The sequence below is a fragment of the Equus przewalskii genome, chromosome 26 (genome assembly GCF_037783145.1).
Source record: "Equus przewalskii isolate Varuska chromosome 26, EquPr2, whole genome shotgun sequence".
Classification (NCBI taxonomy): domain Eukaryota; kingdom Metazoa; phylum Chordata; class Mammalia; order Perissodactyla; family Equidae; genus Equus; species Equus przewalskii.
Window position 1 is genome coordinate 37,228,914 of NC_091856.1, and position 17,835 is coordinate 37,246,748.

General features: G+C 61.6%; 1 protein-coding gene and 2 non-coding genes across 4 annotated transcripts; 2 read left to right on the top strand and 1 right to left on the bottom strand.

Annotated features, from left to right (window-relative positions):
* LOC139079783 (small nucleolar RNA SNORA17) lies at positions 1–131 on the top strand. Its single transcript, XR_011533717.1, has one exon. It is a non-coding gene; the product is annotated as a small nucleolar RNA SNORA17 (small nucleolar RNA).
* A 1,254-nt stretch (positions 132–1,385) lies between these two features.
* On the top strand, positions 1,386–1,519 carry LOC139079780 (small nucleolar RNA SNORA43). Its single transcript, XR_011533715.1, has one exon. It is a non-coding gene; the product is annotated as a small nucleolar RNA SNORA43 (small nucleolar RNA).
* A 3,592-nt stretch (positions 1,520–5,111) lies between these two features.
* DIPK1B (divergent protein kinase domain 1B) lies at positions 5,112–14,209 on the bottom strand. 2 transcript variants are annotated; one of them, XM_070596342.1, is made up of 5 exons: positions 14,041–14,208; positions 10,332–10,466; positions 7,834–7,941; positions 7,554–7,730; positions 5,112–6,973 (listed from the first exon to the last, which is right to left on the bottom strand). In XM_070596342.1, exons 1-5 carry the CDS (start codon positions 14,101–14,103, stop codon positions 6,161–6,163), a joined length of 1,296 nt encoding a protein of 431 aa, XP_070452443.1. In that variant the 5' UTR covers positions 14,104–14,208; the 3' UTR covers positions 5,112–6,160. The 2 variants fall into 2 exon arrangements, with proteins under 2 accessions (XP_070452443.1, XP_070452442.1); XM_070596341.1 differs by having other exon boundaries at positions 5,831–6,973; positions 7,554–7,751; positions 14,041–14,209.
* Between the last annotated feature and the right edge of the window lie 3,626 nt (positions 14,210–17,835).

Here is a 17,835-nt window from a genome sequence, read left to right on the forward strand (position 1 = left end):
ACTGCCCCTAGAGGCGTTACAGATGTGGCTGCGGTGTCACATTTGTGTCATTGGGTGGCAGAGAGAAGAGAGGCTTGTCTACGCTCAGTGTTCTGGCCTGTGGACGCCTGGATGATGAATAGTCTGACACTTGACAGTGTGCTGGGCTGTTGGTGTCGTTCACTGGCAACCTGAAGCCTGTGGTGTAGAAGCTCTGATTCTCCCTGGGTCTCACGTGGCCTCAGATCACGAGGTTATCATGCGCTTGACAGCGGGAGGGAGGGGTGGGCCACTGGCACACGACGAGTGGGAAATGCGGTTGGGGTTCACTGAGGCCGACTTGCTGGAGAGCTTCACATTGAGTGAGAAAAAATGGTGGCACCAGAATTTTCCTCTGAGGGGCTGAGCTGAATAATGCCACCTGACGGTCTGAAATAATTCACGTTATCTTAGGGGGGTTAGAATTATACAAAGCACTCATAGGTAGCTACTCTGCGGCTTAAAAACAAGTGTTCTGGGCGGGTGCAGCTGGAAACTCTAGAAATAAAGTTGCAGGATTTAAACTTGACAGACAGTTCTGCAGGCCAGCTGTGCCAGCTTCCTCCAGCACGCAAGAGTTTTCAAAACTCCAGAGCATTGTTTCCTGTGTCACCTTGTCCCGTCTTGTTTGGTGGACTTCGGGTCCCTTGGTCAGTAGCTTCTCAGGAGGACCCTCCTGGCTGCGCTGTGCCGCCACGTTCACCAGACACCAACCTGCCAGGTGCTGGCCCGAGGCAGCCTCAGTCCTTCGATCCTCACTTCGGGCTGGCCATGGAGGGTCTGAAAAGTGATGGTGGCATCATGAGTTCTGAGTACTGCCGGTGGGAGAATAAAGTAGGATGCTTGGTGGCTAATTTGTGCTACACACCTTGTCGAGGGCGGGCAGGTGTTTCAGAATTATCTAGGAGGAGTAGAGAAGATTTGTTGGTATCTGGTTAATAGTAACAAGGGCAGCCAGCATCTATTACACAGTCATACGTTGCTTAATGCAAGGGGGACATGCTCTGAGAAATGTGTTGTTAGGCGGTCAGGCGTTTTTGTGAACGTCGTTGAGTGTACTTAACCTAGATGGTATAGCCTGCTGCCCACCTGGGCTGTACGGTACCAACAGTCTGCGACCACTGTTGTCCATTGACCAACATGTTATTGTGCACCACCTGACTACTTGATTCTGGGCCAAGTGTATTTGTTATTTGTTATTACAGGGAAAAAGGTGACAGCCTGGGAACATCAGCTCCAGGGGTGAACGTTGGCTGGAATGAATGACCTTCACGATCCAGACGAAGGTAAGAGGAGAGGCAAAGGCCAGCTCCATCACGTGAGGCGGAGCCTGGCTGCCTGTGGAGGGTAGGGGTGACTGCCCTGCAGATGCTGGACCTGCCAGCACCACAGACGCAGCTGCTCTGCTGCACCTGTGACGTCGGGGCAAAGAGCAAGTGGCTATTTCTACGCTCAGTGCTCAGAACAGTGAGCACTAAGAATGGTTTGTAGCCTGACATTTCCTAGATCTGCCGCCAGGCGGCGTTTGTTCCCGAGTAGCCTACGGTCAGACCTTCGTCCAGGCTTGCAGCTGGGAACCCGAGCCAGACACGAACCACTGAGTTTGCATTTCTTCCTCTATGAAATGAGGCTTGTTCAGAGGATTGGTTGAGATGTGTGTATGTAAGCATGTGGCAAGCTTTTGACACAGTGGGATTGACCAGGAGGGTCTCTTTCCAGGAAGTGATAATCCTGTAGGTCTGTCTGGAAGGGACTTCTTAGAAGTCTGTGGGCAGATGTGACGTGCCTCCCTGGCTAGAACGTGGAGCTGGTGTGAACCGCCTGTGTCCTCTCTGGCATCATTGCTTTTGAGACAGGCATGGCGCTAGCAGGAGCAGGAGGTGGTTTGGCCAGTGTGGGAACTGGAAGGAAGGCCAGAGGTTTGCTCCTGCGTTTGTCCTGTTGAGATGAGTCGGGGCCCCTCTGTGGGCCGACGGTTGTTCTGGAAACGATCGTCCAGACCGGCATGCTGGGGCATGGGGTAGCAGGTGTAACTATGGCTGCCCGAGAGCTCGACGCCATCACCACCAGACCAGATCTAGAGCCATCTGCTCGGCCAGAGAACTCACTGATTTTAAATTCAAAACATAGTGAGACACTTTGCTTTTATTTCCTGAAACATTTACGTTTGAGGATCGACGAAAAGCTGTAGATTAGTGGTTCTCAACCAGGGGCAGTTTGTGCGGCCTCCCTTCCTCCCCGGGGGCTGCGCAGCAATGCCTGCAGATGGAAAACAGGTGGGCACGAGGGCTGTTGCACCTCCTCAGTGCACGGGGCAGCCCCACCGCAGGACTGCAGGGCCCTGAGTGTTGGCACTGCTGAGGGTGATAAACCCCGCTGGGGAATCCCATTAGTTTCGGGATCTCCAGGTTGGGTTCCCTGAAGCCTGTTCGGGGGATCCATGTTAAAGGTAAGACGCCTGGTCCAGCGCACTGTTCTCTCCTTTTCAGATCCCGAGGCCCAGGAAGCTGTGGGCCGGCTGGGTGCTGTGCAGCTGCTCAGTGGAATAGATCTGCAGATGTGTGCGCTGTCCCGTCAGGACTCGCTTCAGGACAGGTACGTTGTGGGGGGGTTGGGGGGGGGCTCTGACAACATTTCTGGACCCTTATCCTCATAGTGGGGGCTGGCTGTTGGGGTCATCAGCTCATGGGGTAGCCAATCAGCCGCCTGGAAATGACGATGAGCCCTTGACCCGGGAAAGGCACTGCCTGGCAAAGGTGCATGGATAGGCTGCCGAGGGTCTGCGCCATGGCCCTGCCACCCACGTGAGGGGGCTGGCGTTGCATTGCCCGGGGGGGGGGGGTGCTCGTCTGCAGCTTTTCCCAAGTGAGCAGTGGGTGGTTCTGAGGCCTCTGCCATGCTCAGGCTTGTGCTGGCGTCGGGTACAACAGGTGGCCCCCAGCGGGCACGTCTCCTCAGCGTCCAGGTGTGGCGCCTGTGCCTTCGAGAGGAGACTGAGAATTGAGCACACGTTTGCCAAGTGCATTGTATGATACATTGCCACATATCTGGTGGTGTCACTGAGAGGGAAACCGCCCTGATCTCCGTGGGCAGAGCTGGGTGGCAGCAAGCCTGCTGTCCTCTCATGAGGCCGGCTAGCTGTCAGCGGCCCTGGATCCCCTCACCTGTAAGTTAGGTGGTGGGATGGTTAGTGCTGCCTAATGAACTGCCCAGAAACTATGACAGCAAACATTGGTTGCCTCGCTGTGGCTGTGGCTAGGGCTGGCCTGACTCGGACGTTCAGGCTGGCGTTCTCGTGGGGCTGGGGCATCTGAAGGCTTGACCAGGGCAGGAAGAGCTGCTTCCGAGATGGTGCACTCTGGCTGCTGGCAGGAGGCCGAGGGTCCTCCAGGGTGGCACCTGGCTTCCCCCAGTGAGTGAAAGGCAGCCGGGGCAGGAGTGTGATCAGTCCTGCTTGGTTCTAGGGTCACACTGACCAGCCCTGGTGCGCATGGTGTGGGAGGTGGACGCGGGGAGGGGCAGGAGCTGCCCAGGCGGCGGTGCTTGCGGCAGCACTAGCAGAGTGGGGTGTGCTGTCTTTATGCTTGGTCCCTAATCCACCTCCTGCAGGGGCGCAGCTCTTACGAGGATGATCCCCTTGAACTGGTGGCTGCTCTGGCTGCACAAGACTGAGCAGCCGCTCGAGTTTCCCCCTCCCCTCTGTTGTGCACTTGAGTTTCCTGTGGCTTATGCACAAGGTGACGCGTGGGGCTGGGGTGACGATGGAATTGCGGGAGTAAGTGGGCTTGATCACGAGGGAGGACGACGAGGGGCTGGTGGACGCATCCCACCCGCTTTGAGCCCAGCATCTGGCTCGGTGTTGGGAGGGCTGGAGTCGGGGATGCAGGCTGGGCTCGGGCTGGGGCTGTCGGCCCTCCAGGTTGGTAGCTAAGTAGGAGCTTGTTTCAGACACAAGGTTGCTACAGGGGTTATGTTTTCATAGCATTGAGGATTTGTTTTCAGTCTTTGAACCTGCACGAGGCCGTGTCTGTTTGTTTTTGACAGGAAACTGGGTGGCCAGTAGAATGTTCAGAAGGGGAGCTGGGCTTGGCACGTGTGGGGAGAAGACGGAGGTGGCTCCAGCAGCCGTGTCTTCACATTCCAGAAACCTCCGTGCTTTGCTGTCCTGAGGTCTCCAAGCTGAGGTAAGAAGCCTTGACTGTTGACCAGGTTGGGGCTGTTATCCAGCCCCAGAGGCGCGGCCAGTGGGTCATCTCAGAGATTTTCTGTCTCTGTGCAGGTGGGCGTCCTCGGTCCTCCAGGAGAGCACGTCGAGGGCAGAGAGCCAAGAGGGGAGGGAGGTTCCCCCGGCTCACGACACAGCAGAGAAGATGTGACTTGTCACGCTGCTGTCTCAGCACTTTGCTGCCAGGGCGCGTCCAAGAGAGCTGGGGAAATCACAGCCGTGAAGCGTCCTCCGATGGGAAGGACTCAGTAGGCTTAGGAAGGGATTTTGGGCGGAAAGTAGGCATGTCGGGAGGGGTCTGCAGGGCTGAGGCGCCTGGCACTGTTAGAGTAGCGTTGGCCAAGGCAGTTCCAGAAGACAAGGGAACTAAAGGTGACAGGAAGTGCGGTGAAGAGGACAAGGTGCCCTGGGGGCCCGGTGGCTGTGCTTTCCTTGAACAGGAGTGTTTCCAGAAAGGCACCTGGGAGGCCACTGTGGACTCAGCTCTGCTTTTGGAGGAAGATGAGCGAGCTGACAGAGGGTGTCCCTGCAGAGCGGCATCAGGGGACGAGGGACAGCCTGTGCCATCTGTTGTGGGCAACGGGCGAGCAGACTCAGCCACAGGGTTACCCAGCCCCCACATCTCGGCGCCCTCCTCCTCCTCCAGCCCTTGGGCGTGCGGGGATGAATAATCTCGCAGGCAGGGCCTTTGCACTGCCCGGAGCCTGGCACCCTGAACTGTTCTTCACTGTGCGTGGATTCTCTTCCCCCCACAAGGGGGAAATCTAGATGGAAAAAAGTTAATGCATTTAGGGTGAAGTTTAAGAGTTAGTTCTAAGAACACGGGTATTACAGTCGAAATTTTGGAAAATGTTTTACACAAAAGGTGTGAAACAGATTGAAGGAGTGGTTTAATGCATTTTCAAGGAAAGTGTGTAGGCAAAACTTGAGAGTAAATTGGTCTTGGATAAACTGTATCTCGGCTTGCATTTTCTTCACAGTCCGATTAACTGGGCCTGGACATGAGAAAGCTGTGTGTTCTGGGTGGCGCCTCACCCCGCCGTGGGGCAGGGGCTCAGGCTCCTGGGCTTCTGCTGGGGAGGGGCCGGACAAAGAAAATGAGATGCTGGGCTCTTCCTCAGATCATGCATTTTACCTCTAGTGGTTCATTAAAATCCGTTTAAAAAAGTAATTCCTAGACTGGGGCTGTGTTGTTGTGTACCAAGCGTTATAGGAGAAAGTTTTTAATGCAGAAGGTGAAATTCTCATGAATGGGTAAATCCGTGCTTCACCACTTGTTACCAGAACCCCTCTTTCTTGTGGTCCACAACCTTCACCATGAACCGTGCCATAATCCAGCTTTGGGGGCTGGCCATCAGAGACTTCAGGAGCCAGGCAGCTTCCAGCATCCTATTCCTGTCACCTTGTCCCAGTCAGTCACCCCGGCCCCCAGAATGTGGCTCTGGGAGTCAGGAAGGGCCCCCTGCCCCTGGGGTCTGCATGCTGCATCTTCTGTCCAGACTGGAGGTGAGAAGCCACCACTTCTGAGTGACTGATGGAGGGGTCCGCAGTGGGGTGAGGGGTACTCAAGTACTCACAGGAAAAGTGTGTGTTTAAATCATATATTCTTCAAAGTAACAAAAGCCAACTTGGCCTGACCCTCAGCTAGCCCTTGGTCAGGCTCCAGGTCCTCCTTCCTGCCCTGGAAAACATGGGGAGGGAAGGGGCGGAGCGGGCGAAGGAACCTATGCGACTGCCCCAGATCTGGTTGCAAGGGAGGGCCCCCAGCTCCTGTGGTGCTGTCCTTTGTGGGGTGGCAGGGGGAAGAGGGAAGGGGACCCAAGGGCAAGAGTGGCTCCTTGTGAGTGGGGGGGAGCGGGGCAGGAGGGCCAGGCCAGAGCAGTGGCGCACTTGGTGTGGGAACCTTGGGGCCGCCCATCAGGAGTACTTGGTGTTGGAGATCTTCTTCCAGAGCAGCGTCTTGAGGTGGCTCAGCACGAGCGAGTGGTGCGCCTCCACCTGGCTGGCCAGCCCGCTCAGCGTGGTGCAGGTGCGCAGCTGCCTGCCCAGCTCTGCGTGCAGGTCAGCGGGGGCGCCAGGCAGCAGGTAGTCCCGCAGCAGTTCGCACACCTTGGCCAGGTTGGGCTGGATGAGGTCACCCTTGCACTGCCGCATGAGCTTGTCGCAGGGGGCCCTGCAGTCACGCCCGTACGTGCAGTCCGAGCTGTGCTCACAGTGGCGGCCCTGCAGGAAGCGGCGCACGGCGGCCTCGGGCGCCACCTGCTGCAGGTCGGCCATCTTGAAGTCGTACTTGGCCGTGTAGCCCACGTTGGCCAGCGTGGTCTCGCACATGTAGAAGGTCCCGTAGGAGCCGTGGAAGAGCTCCTCCACGAACTCCAGCAGGCCGATGGCGATCTTGGCCCGCCACGGCCACGCGGGCCCCAGCCACTGCTGGAGGGCACTGTGCAGGGCGGGGGGCAGCAGCGGGCGCAGCAGGGGCGGGAGCGCGGCCCCATGCCAGGAGCCGTGTGGGGCGCCCTCGGTGACGTAGAGGTCCCCGCAGTAGCCCAGCAGCCTGGAGGCGTGCTCCTTCTCCTGCAGCGACAGCAGCAGTAGAAACTCGTTTCTCTGCAGCAGGGCCCACATTGACTTGGCCTCGGCCAGAGACACCCTGCTGTCCTGGTTGAAGTCAGCCATGAGCAGGACCTGTCCCACCAGCGCAGGCAGCGAGGGCAGGTCTCCCAGGTTCGCCTGACATTTGGGACCAGAAGAAAAGGAGACCGGGTCGTTTCAGAGCCGGCAAGAGCTCGACCTCGACCTCAGGTGCTTCTAAGTGGGCAGGATGCCAGCCTTGTGCTCCTGAGACCCAGCCTCCGACCACACAGATGGAGGGAGAACCTGGGACATGGGAGGCCCCCAGCCACCTCCTCGAAGCCCACCCACCCACTCGCATCTCTCCCAGAGCTGCTCCCTCCCAGGGGGCTTTGTGTCCCTGTGTCTCCACTAGTGCTTGGGAGCCTGGGGGTGGGCACCTCAGCACAGAGGTGAGGGCACTCTGGGTGGGATGGGTCACTTCTCATCTTCTCACACCTCACTCCTGCAGCACCCACCTCCCCCATGCACACGCAGCTCCCTGCTCTCCCCAGCAGATGCCCCCCTGGGGACAGGGACCTCCGTGCCTAGTGGGTGCTCCCCAAGTGAGCGTCTGCTTGGAGCTGGGGAGGCTAGCCAGGCACCTGGCTGCCGTACAGCCCCCACCCAGCCTGCCTCCTGCCCTCTGCGCACGTCCCTGGGTGTGAGCTCGACGTGGCCCCCTGCAGAGCCGACTGACCTTCAGAAAGCCGAGGGTCATTTCCCGGAACTCTTTAATCGAGGTGCCCCGCGTGGGCTTGTCAAACAGCACCAGCTCCCGCCGGGGGGCCGAGTCCGACCCAGCCTTGGAGTTCAGGCTCTCCTCGATGCCACACTTGATGGTCACCTCCTTGCCCTGCCAGAGCCCGCTGTACACCTGGACAGGGCCACAGGGATCCTCCGGGCAGATATGTCCCTCGCCTTGCACCTCAGCATCTGAGCCCCGGGGCCTAACCCCAGCCCGATCCCGCCGGCCTTACCTGCTGGCCTGGGACGGAAGAGAGGCAGGTCCTCCACTCCACCTTGTGCAGGTTGCACAGGTCCTGGCAGATGGAGCCCGAGATGATGCCCTTGTGGTACTGGTCACACTGAGGAGAGGACAAAGTGCCAGGAAGTGGCACAGGGCGGCGGGGGCTCGGAGTTCCTCCCCTGGCCTGCTCCAAGCCCTCCCCTGGAGGGGCCTCCCTCCCCCACCCTTGCATGTTGCACTTCTGGGTGGGCAGGCTGAGGTCCTCATCTCATCTGCCAGTTGCCCCCTGGTTCTTAGGCCACGCCACTTCTCAGAGGGGCCCCAGCCGGCTGCAGCTGGTAAGCAGGCAGCCTCCAGCCACACTGAGCCACCCTGGGGGCCTGGGCACCCTCGGGGGCCTCATGCTCACTGCGGCCTGAAAGCCACCAGCTCCTCCCAGAGCCAGCAGCTCCCCCACCGACACGTCCCCATCGTCCTGAAAGATGCCAAGCTTCTCATCGGCACAACTGCTCCTGAGCGGGTGTCCAGCTCTCCCCGGCTCGACCTCTGTCTTCATCCAGCCTGGCCCTTCCCTGGGGACTGAAGCAGGAGCAGCAGGGCCCGTGACATGAGGCGGGCCTGCCCCCGCCCCAAGTGCGCCTTGCAGAGGCCCAGGGCCACGGCTGGGTCCACAGGGCGCCACCCACTTCCACTGCTGTGAGGGAGCTTGCCAGCCGGGTGAGGAGGTCAAAGATGGGGAGGCTCCTCCCAGCCCCTCTGTCGCGGGGTGTCACGGGGGTGTCACCACGGCTGTCTGTCACCTCAGGCTCATCCTGCCCGCCTGCGGGGGCCCCCTCATTAGCCAGATGCACAGGGAGAAGCTTTCAGCAGTAATTAGGTCAGCCTCGGCATAGCTGCCGCCTCCCCCTGCCCCGCCCAGCCCTCTCCCCAGCTCTGGACAGGGCCTTGCAGCCCCCGGCACCCCAGGGGGCTGGGCTGACCCAAGCAGAAGGCGAGGGAAGCCGGAGGGGATGGAGCCAGGCTCTGCCCTCCGGTGGGGGGTTGTGGCCGTCTGGAGCGAGTGTGAGGGAGTTCCTGGTGCCATAGATGCGTTGCCATGGAGCCCAGGCCCTTGGTGGAGCCAGGGCTGGAGGCAGGAGAGGGGAAGGAGTGTGCAGAACATGGCGCCACTCAAGCATGGGGAGGAGGGAGGGCAGCGAGGTGGGGCCTCCGGGACACAGGGCCAGGACAGTAACAGCCCTGAGCCGAGAGAGGCCCTGGACTCAGCAGTGTGACCCAGGAAGGAGGCGTCGGTGCTGTGGTGTCATGAGAATGACAGTGGCTCATCAGGAGAGCAAGGGAAACAGAAAAACCACACGCTTCCGTCCCCCACCTCGTCTCTCTGACCCCCCGAAACCCCGCGGAACTGCAGGGCCTCCGGGGGTTGGTCTGCCAGGGAACGTGGGCGGGCAGGGGTGACCCAGGGCCAGCAGGCTGCTCTGCTCTGGCGCACACTGTCACCCAGCCAGCCCCCAGCCGCTGCCCGCCACGCTGTCCACCAGGGCTGGGGAAGGGGCTTCCGGAGAAGCTGAGGCGGGCAGTGGGTCCCGCGGCCTGAGGTGTCCTGTGGCCATCAGGCTATGAGCAAGTCACCTCACATCACAGCCTGTTTCCATCTGCAGATGGGGTGGTGTTGGGAACTCAATGGGCAGCCCCCAGCCGAGCCCCCCAGGCCTGCGAGCAGCTGATCTGTGACCCCTGGTCCTGCCCCCTACCTCCTGTTGTGTGGCCTTGGACAAGCTGTGGAACCTGAGATGGCTGACACCCCCACGAGGCTGGAAAGGAGGGGGTGTCCCCACAGCCCCGCGGCCAGGCCTCAGGAGAGCTGGGCATGGCAATGACCTCCAGGAAGGCTCCCAGCAGCCCGGAGACACCCCCGCTGGCTGGAAGGCCAGGGCACCCTGGGAAAATGGAAGCTGTGGTTTCTTCTTTTTGGGAGGGGCCTATTCTTCCCCTGCTCCCCAGCGGCCCCCTCAGTCCTCTGCACGTTGGGGGTCTGCTGCCAACACACGTGAGGGGCTCAGAAACTCCTGTGGACGCTCGGATCGTCTGCTCACTGCACCCCCCTGGCCAGTCCCCAGCTCCTGCCTCCCAGGTCTCGCTGCCCCGACAAGCCCTCCACCCACGGCGGAGTCTCCCTGCTAACACTTTTGTCCGTCCCAAATATCTCTGGAGTGCGCCCTGTCTGTCTGTCCCCAGCTGCCCACCCATGCCCTCCTGGGCAGCTGCAGTGGCCTGTCCTCAGCCTCCCCCTTTCCTCCCCGCCACCCCCAGTCTCTTCCACATCCAGCCAGAGGCAACTCTGCACGGTGCAATGGGATCCACCTTAAAACCCACTACGCGGGTGCCTCTGAGGATGGAGAGCCACATCCTCCAGGGGCCCACAGCCCAGGAGCGGGCACCGGGCAGGGAGGAGCACAAGGACTGCCGCCCACACCTGCCCACGAGCCCAGCCGAGGCGACACTTACGATGACCACCTGGCAGACGTGCCCGCGGCAGAGCTCCGCATAGGACGAGTAGTGCACGTACGCCAACCAGCTGCCCGCAAAGACCCCCAGCCAGACCAGGAAGACGTACTTGACCCTGAGGCCCGGGAGCCGGCCCTGCGGGGGGAGGGAGGAACGTGAGGAAGCACCACATTCGGGGTGTGTGGACCCCATTTCACAGACCCCAGCCTTCCCAGCCGGCCCCTCCAGCAGCCAGCACCCCACCCTGCCCCACCCTGCCCCAGCGTCCACAGCTGCCCGCCCCTGATGCCCAGGGGTGTCCTTGGGTCACCCCCTGCACATCTCCAGGCTCCCTCGGCACGCCCACTCCAGAGTGGGGGCAGACGACTGGCGGCTCCCGGACTTTTAAATCTCACAGGCAGGCGAAAATTTCAAAATAACAGGGGGTTCAGGGTAGGCAGCTCTTTATTTTGCTGAATAAAGGCATTTTTTACAAATTTCCCTCCTGTCTTGCCCTCATTTCATGACCTTTAACCTCCACACAAGGTCAGGTTGGAGAATCCCCACCTATGTGTGTTGTCCTCTGACTGGTGGAAAGTTCCGGCTAGACCAGGGCTAGTGGACGGAGCCAGGAGGCCGCTCGTGCAGAGGGCAGGACACGGGCGGCACAGCTGCCCTGCGAGCCTTTAGGACATGCAGCCCCGCGCACCCACGGCAGCACGTTCCCAACAGCCAAAGTGGGGACACAACCCAAGTGTCCATCGGTGGGGGAACGCATAAACACAACAAGGCCTATGCAAACCACGGAGGATCACACGGCCTGAGGAAGGAAGGACGTCCCGACATAGGCTGCCACCTGGATGAGCCTGGAGGACGCCACACGGAGTGAAACAAGCCCGGCACCAAAGGACAGGTCCTGTGGGACTCCATGCATATGAGGGCCGAGAGGAGTCAACTCCAGAGACAGGAGGTGGGGTAGAGGTGCCGAGGCTGGGGAGGGGAGGGGGTGAGTGTTCAGTGGGGACAGAGCTTCAGTCTGGGAAGATGAGAAAGTCCTGGAGACGGATGCCGGGGACGGCTGCACAACAATGAGAATGCGCTTAATGCCACTGAACTGTGCACTTCAAGTGGCTAAGATGGTGAGTTTTATGTTATGTATAATTTACCACAATAAAGAATAAATCAGCCCCGCCCCCCGGGCCCCGCTGCCTGAGGCTCTGGCCCAGGCGTCTGGGGCAGGCGGGGAACTGCCTCCACGGAGGCTGCCCCTCTGCCAGGTTTCCCCAGCTGACAGGTGGAACCGCAGGGTGGGAGGGTCTCAGAGCCCTGCAGCAGGTGGCCTGGGGTGCTGTCTCCCACCCAGCCCCCAAGCCCGGATTCCAGGGGCACTGCCTCCCCTCCCCACTCCCTGCCCTGGCAAAGCACAGGCCTCGCAGTCTACTGTCCACAAGCAGCCAGCTGAGGGGGCGGGTTACCATGCAGTGTCCCTGACCAGGCAGCTGAGCCCCAGAGCCAAGGACCAGGCCCCAGGGACCAGAAGAGCAGGATGGCCAGGGCTTCAGACCAGCCTGCTCCAAGAGGAGGCACCAGTGCCACTGCTGGCACACGCCCCGCCACCTGTGGGCCGGGCAGCACTCCGTCCTGGTTAGTCCCGGGTCCCGGTTAGCTGGAGACTGGCCCCAAGAAATGGGGCCACTGGCTCCGCACTGAGGACAGGGCACGGGCCTCCCCTCCCACTTCCCTGCACCCACCCACAGGCTGGCCTCCTGGGAGGGGCTGCAGCAGGAGCACTCCTAGAGTTGGGGACGGGCTCGGAGCCTCAGTGGCCACTAAGAGCGGGACTGGCCCAGGGCACGGTGAGGGGCTGGGCCTCAGGCCCACGTCCCTGCCACTGCGCCTGTTTCCGTCTGATTTCTTCAAACGGAACAACAGGAAAGTGCAGCATTGTGGGGGGGGGGGGGTGGCGCTGGGAGCTGGGGGTTGTTGTGGCAGGACAAGGTCGGGCTTCTTCCGGCTAGTGGGGAACAATGCCCCAGGCCGTGGTGAGCTCCCTCTGCATGGGCTTTCAGTTCCCAGAGAGCCCTGAAGGCCGGCGCTGGGGGTCCTGGGGCACAGTGGGAGGAGGGCAGGCTGCAGCCAGCGCTGGACGCAGGGGCGGACCCGGCCTCACAAAGTCACTGCAGGATCAGGAGCCTGCCTGCGGGGCCCACCCCAGACACTGCCCGCTCCCCCACCAGACCGCCTCCAGGCTGCAGGCCTCTGCATGGTGGCCCCTGTCCCAGCACACCGTCCCCCACTAGCCAGCTCTGACTGACCCCCAGGTCCTCACTGGGCGGGCACCTCCTCATGGAGCAGTCCTTGACCCCTATGCCGCTCCCCTGCCCCGACCCCGGGGGGCCTGTCTCCACACTGCAGGGTGGCCTCTGGGACAGGGCAGATCTTACTCATCGGCGGGTCCCCTGCAGCTGCTCCTCCCCCGGCCCCCCGCCTCCCGGTGGAGCCACTTGGAGGATGGGGAAGGTCATTTGGGGCAGTAACAGCCCAACAGTCAACGGCCCACGGGCCAGTGCCCTACAAGAACCACCAACCCAGGGGGATATCTCACAGGCGGGGAAACTGAGGCTCAAAGTGTCCCAACACTAAGACTGGGGTGGGTTGGGGCTCAGACCACTGGGAACCTGCTGGAACCCCTCTCCCGCCCATCTGGGCGGAGCTCGGAGGCCGGCGCCCAGGGTCTGGAGCCCCCTGCTCTGGGCCTCCCCACAGCAGCCTGGTCCAGGCCCCTCCCTCAGGACAAGGTGGGGGCCAGTGCACACCCAGCCTCCTGCCCTGGCGGAGGACCCTCAGCTCCCACCTTGCCCAGAGCTGAGCTGAGACCACCATGCTGCCCAAGGCCCCCGGCGGGCAGGGAGGGCGTCTGCCACAGACACGCAACCCGCGTGTTTCCCAGCTCCCACCCTTCTCCCAGGAGGGCAGCTGAGGCCAACCAGGCCCAGGGCCAAGGGCACGACCCTGGCAGGGACCCGCCTGCTGTGGCCCCAGGACAGCCCTGGGAAGGCCAGGGAGGTGCGGGCTGCTCTGACAAGGCCATCCTGGAGGGCATCTGGGTCATCGGGTGGGCCCGAAGATTTGAGACTCCGATGCGGGCCTGGCTTGGACCACGGAAAGCAGAGGTGACAGGGCTTCCGACAGCTGGCACCCAAGGCAGCCAGGGCCTCCCCTGCAGAAGGGGACTTGGCCAAGGTCATGGTGGGGTCAAGACACACCCCTAAGCTCAGTGGCTGGAGAAGGACGCGGGGGAGGCTATGTCCTTCTTAGGGCTTTTGATGTGTCCCAAGTTTTCCACACCAAAAAAACAAACATTATCTTTTAAGTAGAGGAAAAAGGAACGGACTTGGTGTGGTTTCTGGGCCTCTGGGAGCAGGGTCCCGCCCGCAGGGGCGGGGGGAGGCCTTCCTCGGCCCCGGGGGCAGGGACCGCCACTGCGCAGCCTCCGCGACACCAGGACCCTCCGCTCGCCCCATCAGCACCCGCCACCCCGGCCCCCACAGCCCCCTCCCAGCCCCCAGCCACGCCGAGGTCCGCGCACCCCACCACTCCTTCCCCTCCGGTCCCGAATCCGGCCGCGGCCCCCCACCCCACGCCGGCTGGCCGCGCACGCCCCCGCCGCAGCCCGGGCCCCGCGCGCGGGGGTGGGCGCCTGGCCGGGCCGGCCCGGGGGCGCGCCTACCTGCAGGCCCTTGGAGAAGGGGCAGAAGAGCACCAGGTGCGCCAGGCGCCGCAGCCGCCGCATGGTGGGCGCCCGGCCGGTGCGCGGGCCCCGCTCTGCTCAGCCTCAGCCCCGCGGGCCGGCCCGCAACGGCCGCCGCTCCTCCTCCCCTCCGCGCCCCCGCCCGCCCGCGTCCGCGCGAGAGCGCGCGCCTCTGACGGCCGGCCGGGGCGGGGACGCGCGGGCACCGGGAGAGGAGGCGCGCTGCGGGGCGCGGGGGACGGAGGGGCGGGCCGGCCTCGGCGGGGGCACGCGGCTGCACCGGGAGGGGACGCCGCGGGGCGCGCGGGGGAGGGAGGGGCGGGCCGGCCGGGGAGAGGGCGGTGCGCGGCTGCACGGGGAGGGGACGCGGCGGGGCGCGCGGGAGGGAGGGAGGGAGGAGGAGAGAGGGAGGTGGGGGCCGGGGGCGCGGAGGGAGGGCCGCGGGGCTGGGGGGCGCCCGTGGCCCCGTCCCCTCTCCGCTCTCCCCCTGCGCGCCCCCGCGCCGATGCGAAGAGGGAGGACGCCGAGGCCCGGGTCACTTGCGCCCCTGCCCGCACCCTTGAGGGACCGGGGCTGCCACGCGCGGGGCTGTCGCGGGCGCCCCCGCGCAGGGAGGCGGCAGGCGAGCCAGGCAGCCTGCAGAGGCCCCGCGCGGGGGGAGACGGGAGGGGCAGCGAGCCCAGGGATGGGGCCCTGTCGGGGCGAGGCCGCGAGCGGGGGTCCCGCACCGACCACCTGGCCTGGAGCGGCGGCGTCTGCCTCGGGAGCCCAGCACCGTGCGCCTTCCTGACCGGTGACTCTGGCGCGTTTGCAGACGCACCCGCGGGCCCCTCCGCTTCCAGGCCACAGAACAGCACCCACCCCGAAGACGTCGGGCCCCCTCCTCGAGCGTCCCCCAGCCCCGGCTCTGACAAGCTCTGGCTCGTCTGAGGGTCGCAGAAATGGAATAAAAAGGGGACAGCCTTCGGGGGTGGCCTGCGCCCCGGCAGAGCACGTGGAAACCCGGTGCCCGCTTCCCGCCGCGAGCGCCACTCCCGCGCAGATGCCCCGCGTGCTCAGCCGGCCCCCCGCTGGAGGACAGTTGTGCTGTTTCAGGCTTGGGGTGACTGGGAACAGAGTGCCACAAACTTTTGCGTCCAGGTTTCTGTGTGAAGGTGAGTTTTCCGTTTACTCGGTGCAGAAGGAGGAGGGACTGCTCGGATGCGTGGCCGGGGAGGTGTCACTGCGAAGACGCTGTCCACCGCGGGGGCCGGGACTTCCGGTTGCTCCACATCCTTGCCAGCACTCGGTATTGTCAGTTTTTACATTCTAGCCGTTCTACGGGGTGTGCAGTGGTGTCTGTGGTTGTCATCGCATATCCCCCACGACTAATGATGGTGAACACTTTCTTCATGTGCTTAGTTGCCACCCGTATTATCATCCTTGGCAAAGTGTCTATTCAAATTTTTTACCCATTTTTTTTTCTTTTGTATTGTATTGTTTCCCTGTTACTGAGTTTTGGGAGTCCTTTATGTCTTATGGAAACCAGTACATTCAGAAATATGTGATTTGCAAATATGTCCTCCCAGGCTTGTGGCTTGTCTTTTCGTTTTCTTAAGTGTCTTCCACAGGGCGCGAGGTCTTCATGTTGATGAGGTCCAGTGTGTCCGTTCTTTACTTTCACAGTTTGTGCAGTTCATATGTATCATTTCTAAGGAACCTTTTCCTAACCAGGGTCACAAAGATCTTCTCACGTGTTTTCTTCTGGAAATTTTATAGTATTAGCTTTTTACATTTAGGTCAACGATTCAATTTGAGTGAAATTAAAATTTTGGCACAAGGCTATGGGTCAAAGTAGTGGTTTCGTTTTGGGGTTTTGTTTGTCGAGTGTTTTGCACACGGATCCCAGTGGTTCCAGCGCATCTGTGGTTTTGCGGCTGAGTCTCCAGGGAGGCTCTGCCCTGTGAGCTGCTTCCCCAGCCTCCTGGAAGGGGGTTTTCCAGCAAGTTCCAGAGGGCAGACTTCCCCAGTTCTGCCGGCACCACAGGGACTTCTCTGCTGTCCCATGAGCCACAGTGGCACCCTCCCAGCAAGTTCTCATCCTGGGGCAGGGGACTCCAGCTCCGCCCTGGAGGGGACTCCTGTGTCTGCTCCGCATGGCCATAATTCTTGTATAATTCGGCTCCTCTGTCGTCGTCCATAATTCTTGTAGTGAACGTCCCCATTCAGATCGCTGTGTGGCTTCTGTCTCCTGATGGGACCCCAGCTGGTACAGGTCAAGTGCAAAAGGGACATGGGCATTTTTATAAAACTTGCCGAGACCCACTACACCCCACACTTTGAACCACATGGCCCACCCTTGGGTGCCCAATGTCCTCAACCCAGTGTTTGTCATCCTGGGAACTAGGCCATGTCGGTCCCACGGGAGAGTCCAGGTAGCTGACCAGAGTTCAGTTTGCATCTCCTGGCCCCCTCTTGGACCACGCTGGCTGGCCAAAGGGCACCCTTAGGAGAAAGAAACGGCGTCTTGCTCACGAGGGTCGGGGTAGAATCCTGAATATCCACAAAGGACCTCGACAGCCCCCTCTCATCCTGGTCATTACCAAGGAGGTGGCCGAGCGGAGGTGCTCCTCGCCGGGGAGAGCCACGTGCAGTGACCGAGCTGCCTGACTAAGCAGTGTGGGCCAGGAGGAGGGGACAGAGGTGAAGTCAGAAATTTTCTTGAGCGAACTTGGGAGAAGGCCATTGCAAAGCTCAGCAACGCCAGGCTCTGCGGGCCGTGACACCTTGAGCACCAGCCCCTGTTGGGTGATTTTGGCAATGAAAAAAGCACCATTGTCAGACTGCAGAGGAAGCCGAGAACATGACCCCCCTTGGTCTCAGGCCGCGATGGTGCGGCCAGTCAGCTGCTTGGCTGCAGCGGCAGCACCGTGACGAGTGGGTGGGGAGGTGGGGAGGCACAACCTGTAGCCCTGAGGGGGGTCGAGGTCTGATGGAGCCAGTTAGCCTGGAGCCGGGGGTCCACGCCCCATGCAGTGACCGCCCCCCCCCCCCCCCCCCCCCCCACTGCGAGACAAATGAAGAGTCCTGTCTGGGAGGCGGCGGTTGCCTCTGCAGCAGGATTACCAAGTCCATTACATTGCGCCCCATCTGTGATGTTGGGTGTCACCACGCGCAGAGCCATGATGGGTGCAGGGGGCAGTGGTGGCGGGCTGGGAGGTGCAGGCCGCAGCAGCAGCTTCATTCTAGTCGGTCCCATTGAGCAGGTCCCGCCGTGAGCATCTACACGTGACCCAGACAGTTCAGCCAGCAGCTGTTATTCATTTCCCGGGGCCGTGGCCCAAAGAGAGGAGTCTTTAACCTGTAATTTTCCATGCGGTGAACTCCGTTGGTTTCCTAGGGCTGCGTAACAAAATATCGCAGACCAAGTGCCCTAGGACACAGGGAATTTGTTCTCCCACAGTTCTGGAGGCTAAAAGTCCGAAATCAAGGTGTCTGCAGGGCCGCCATCACTCCGAAAGCTGGAGGGAGAATTTTTCCTTGTTTCTCCCAGCTTCCGGGGGTGCCAGCAGTCGTTGCTGCTCCTTGACTTGTGGCCACGTGGCTCCAGTCTCTGCCTCCGTTGTCATCTGATGGCTGTCCGCCCGTGTGTCTCCTCTTTGTCTTCGTGTCTTCACATGGCCTTCAAAGACCCTACTTCCAGATAGGCCACATTCTGAAGTTCCAGGGAATATGCATCTGGGAGACACTTTTCAACACATTACACAGACCAAGTGGCCACGTTGGAAACAGCCC

Bases quoted from the DNA above. Each gene is read 5' to 3' on its own strand.
- DIPK1B (XM_070596341.1), bottom strand. From the start codon at position 14,103: ATGCGGCGGCTGCGGCGCCTGGCGCACCTGGTGCTCTTCTGCCCCTTC. The intron at 7,942-10,331 runs GTAAGTGTCGCC...TCCTCTCCTCAG, and splicing joins ACGTCTGCCAGGTGGTCATC to TGTGACCAGTACCACAAGGG. The intron at 6,974-7,553 runs GTCAGTCGGCTC...CCCAAATGTCAG, and splicing joins TGACCCTCGGCTTTCTGAAG to GCGAACCTGGGAGACCTGCC.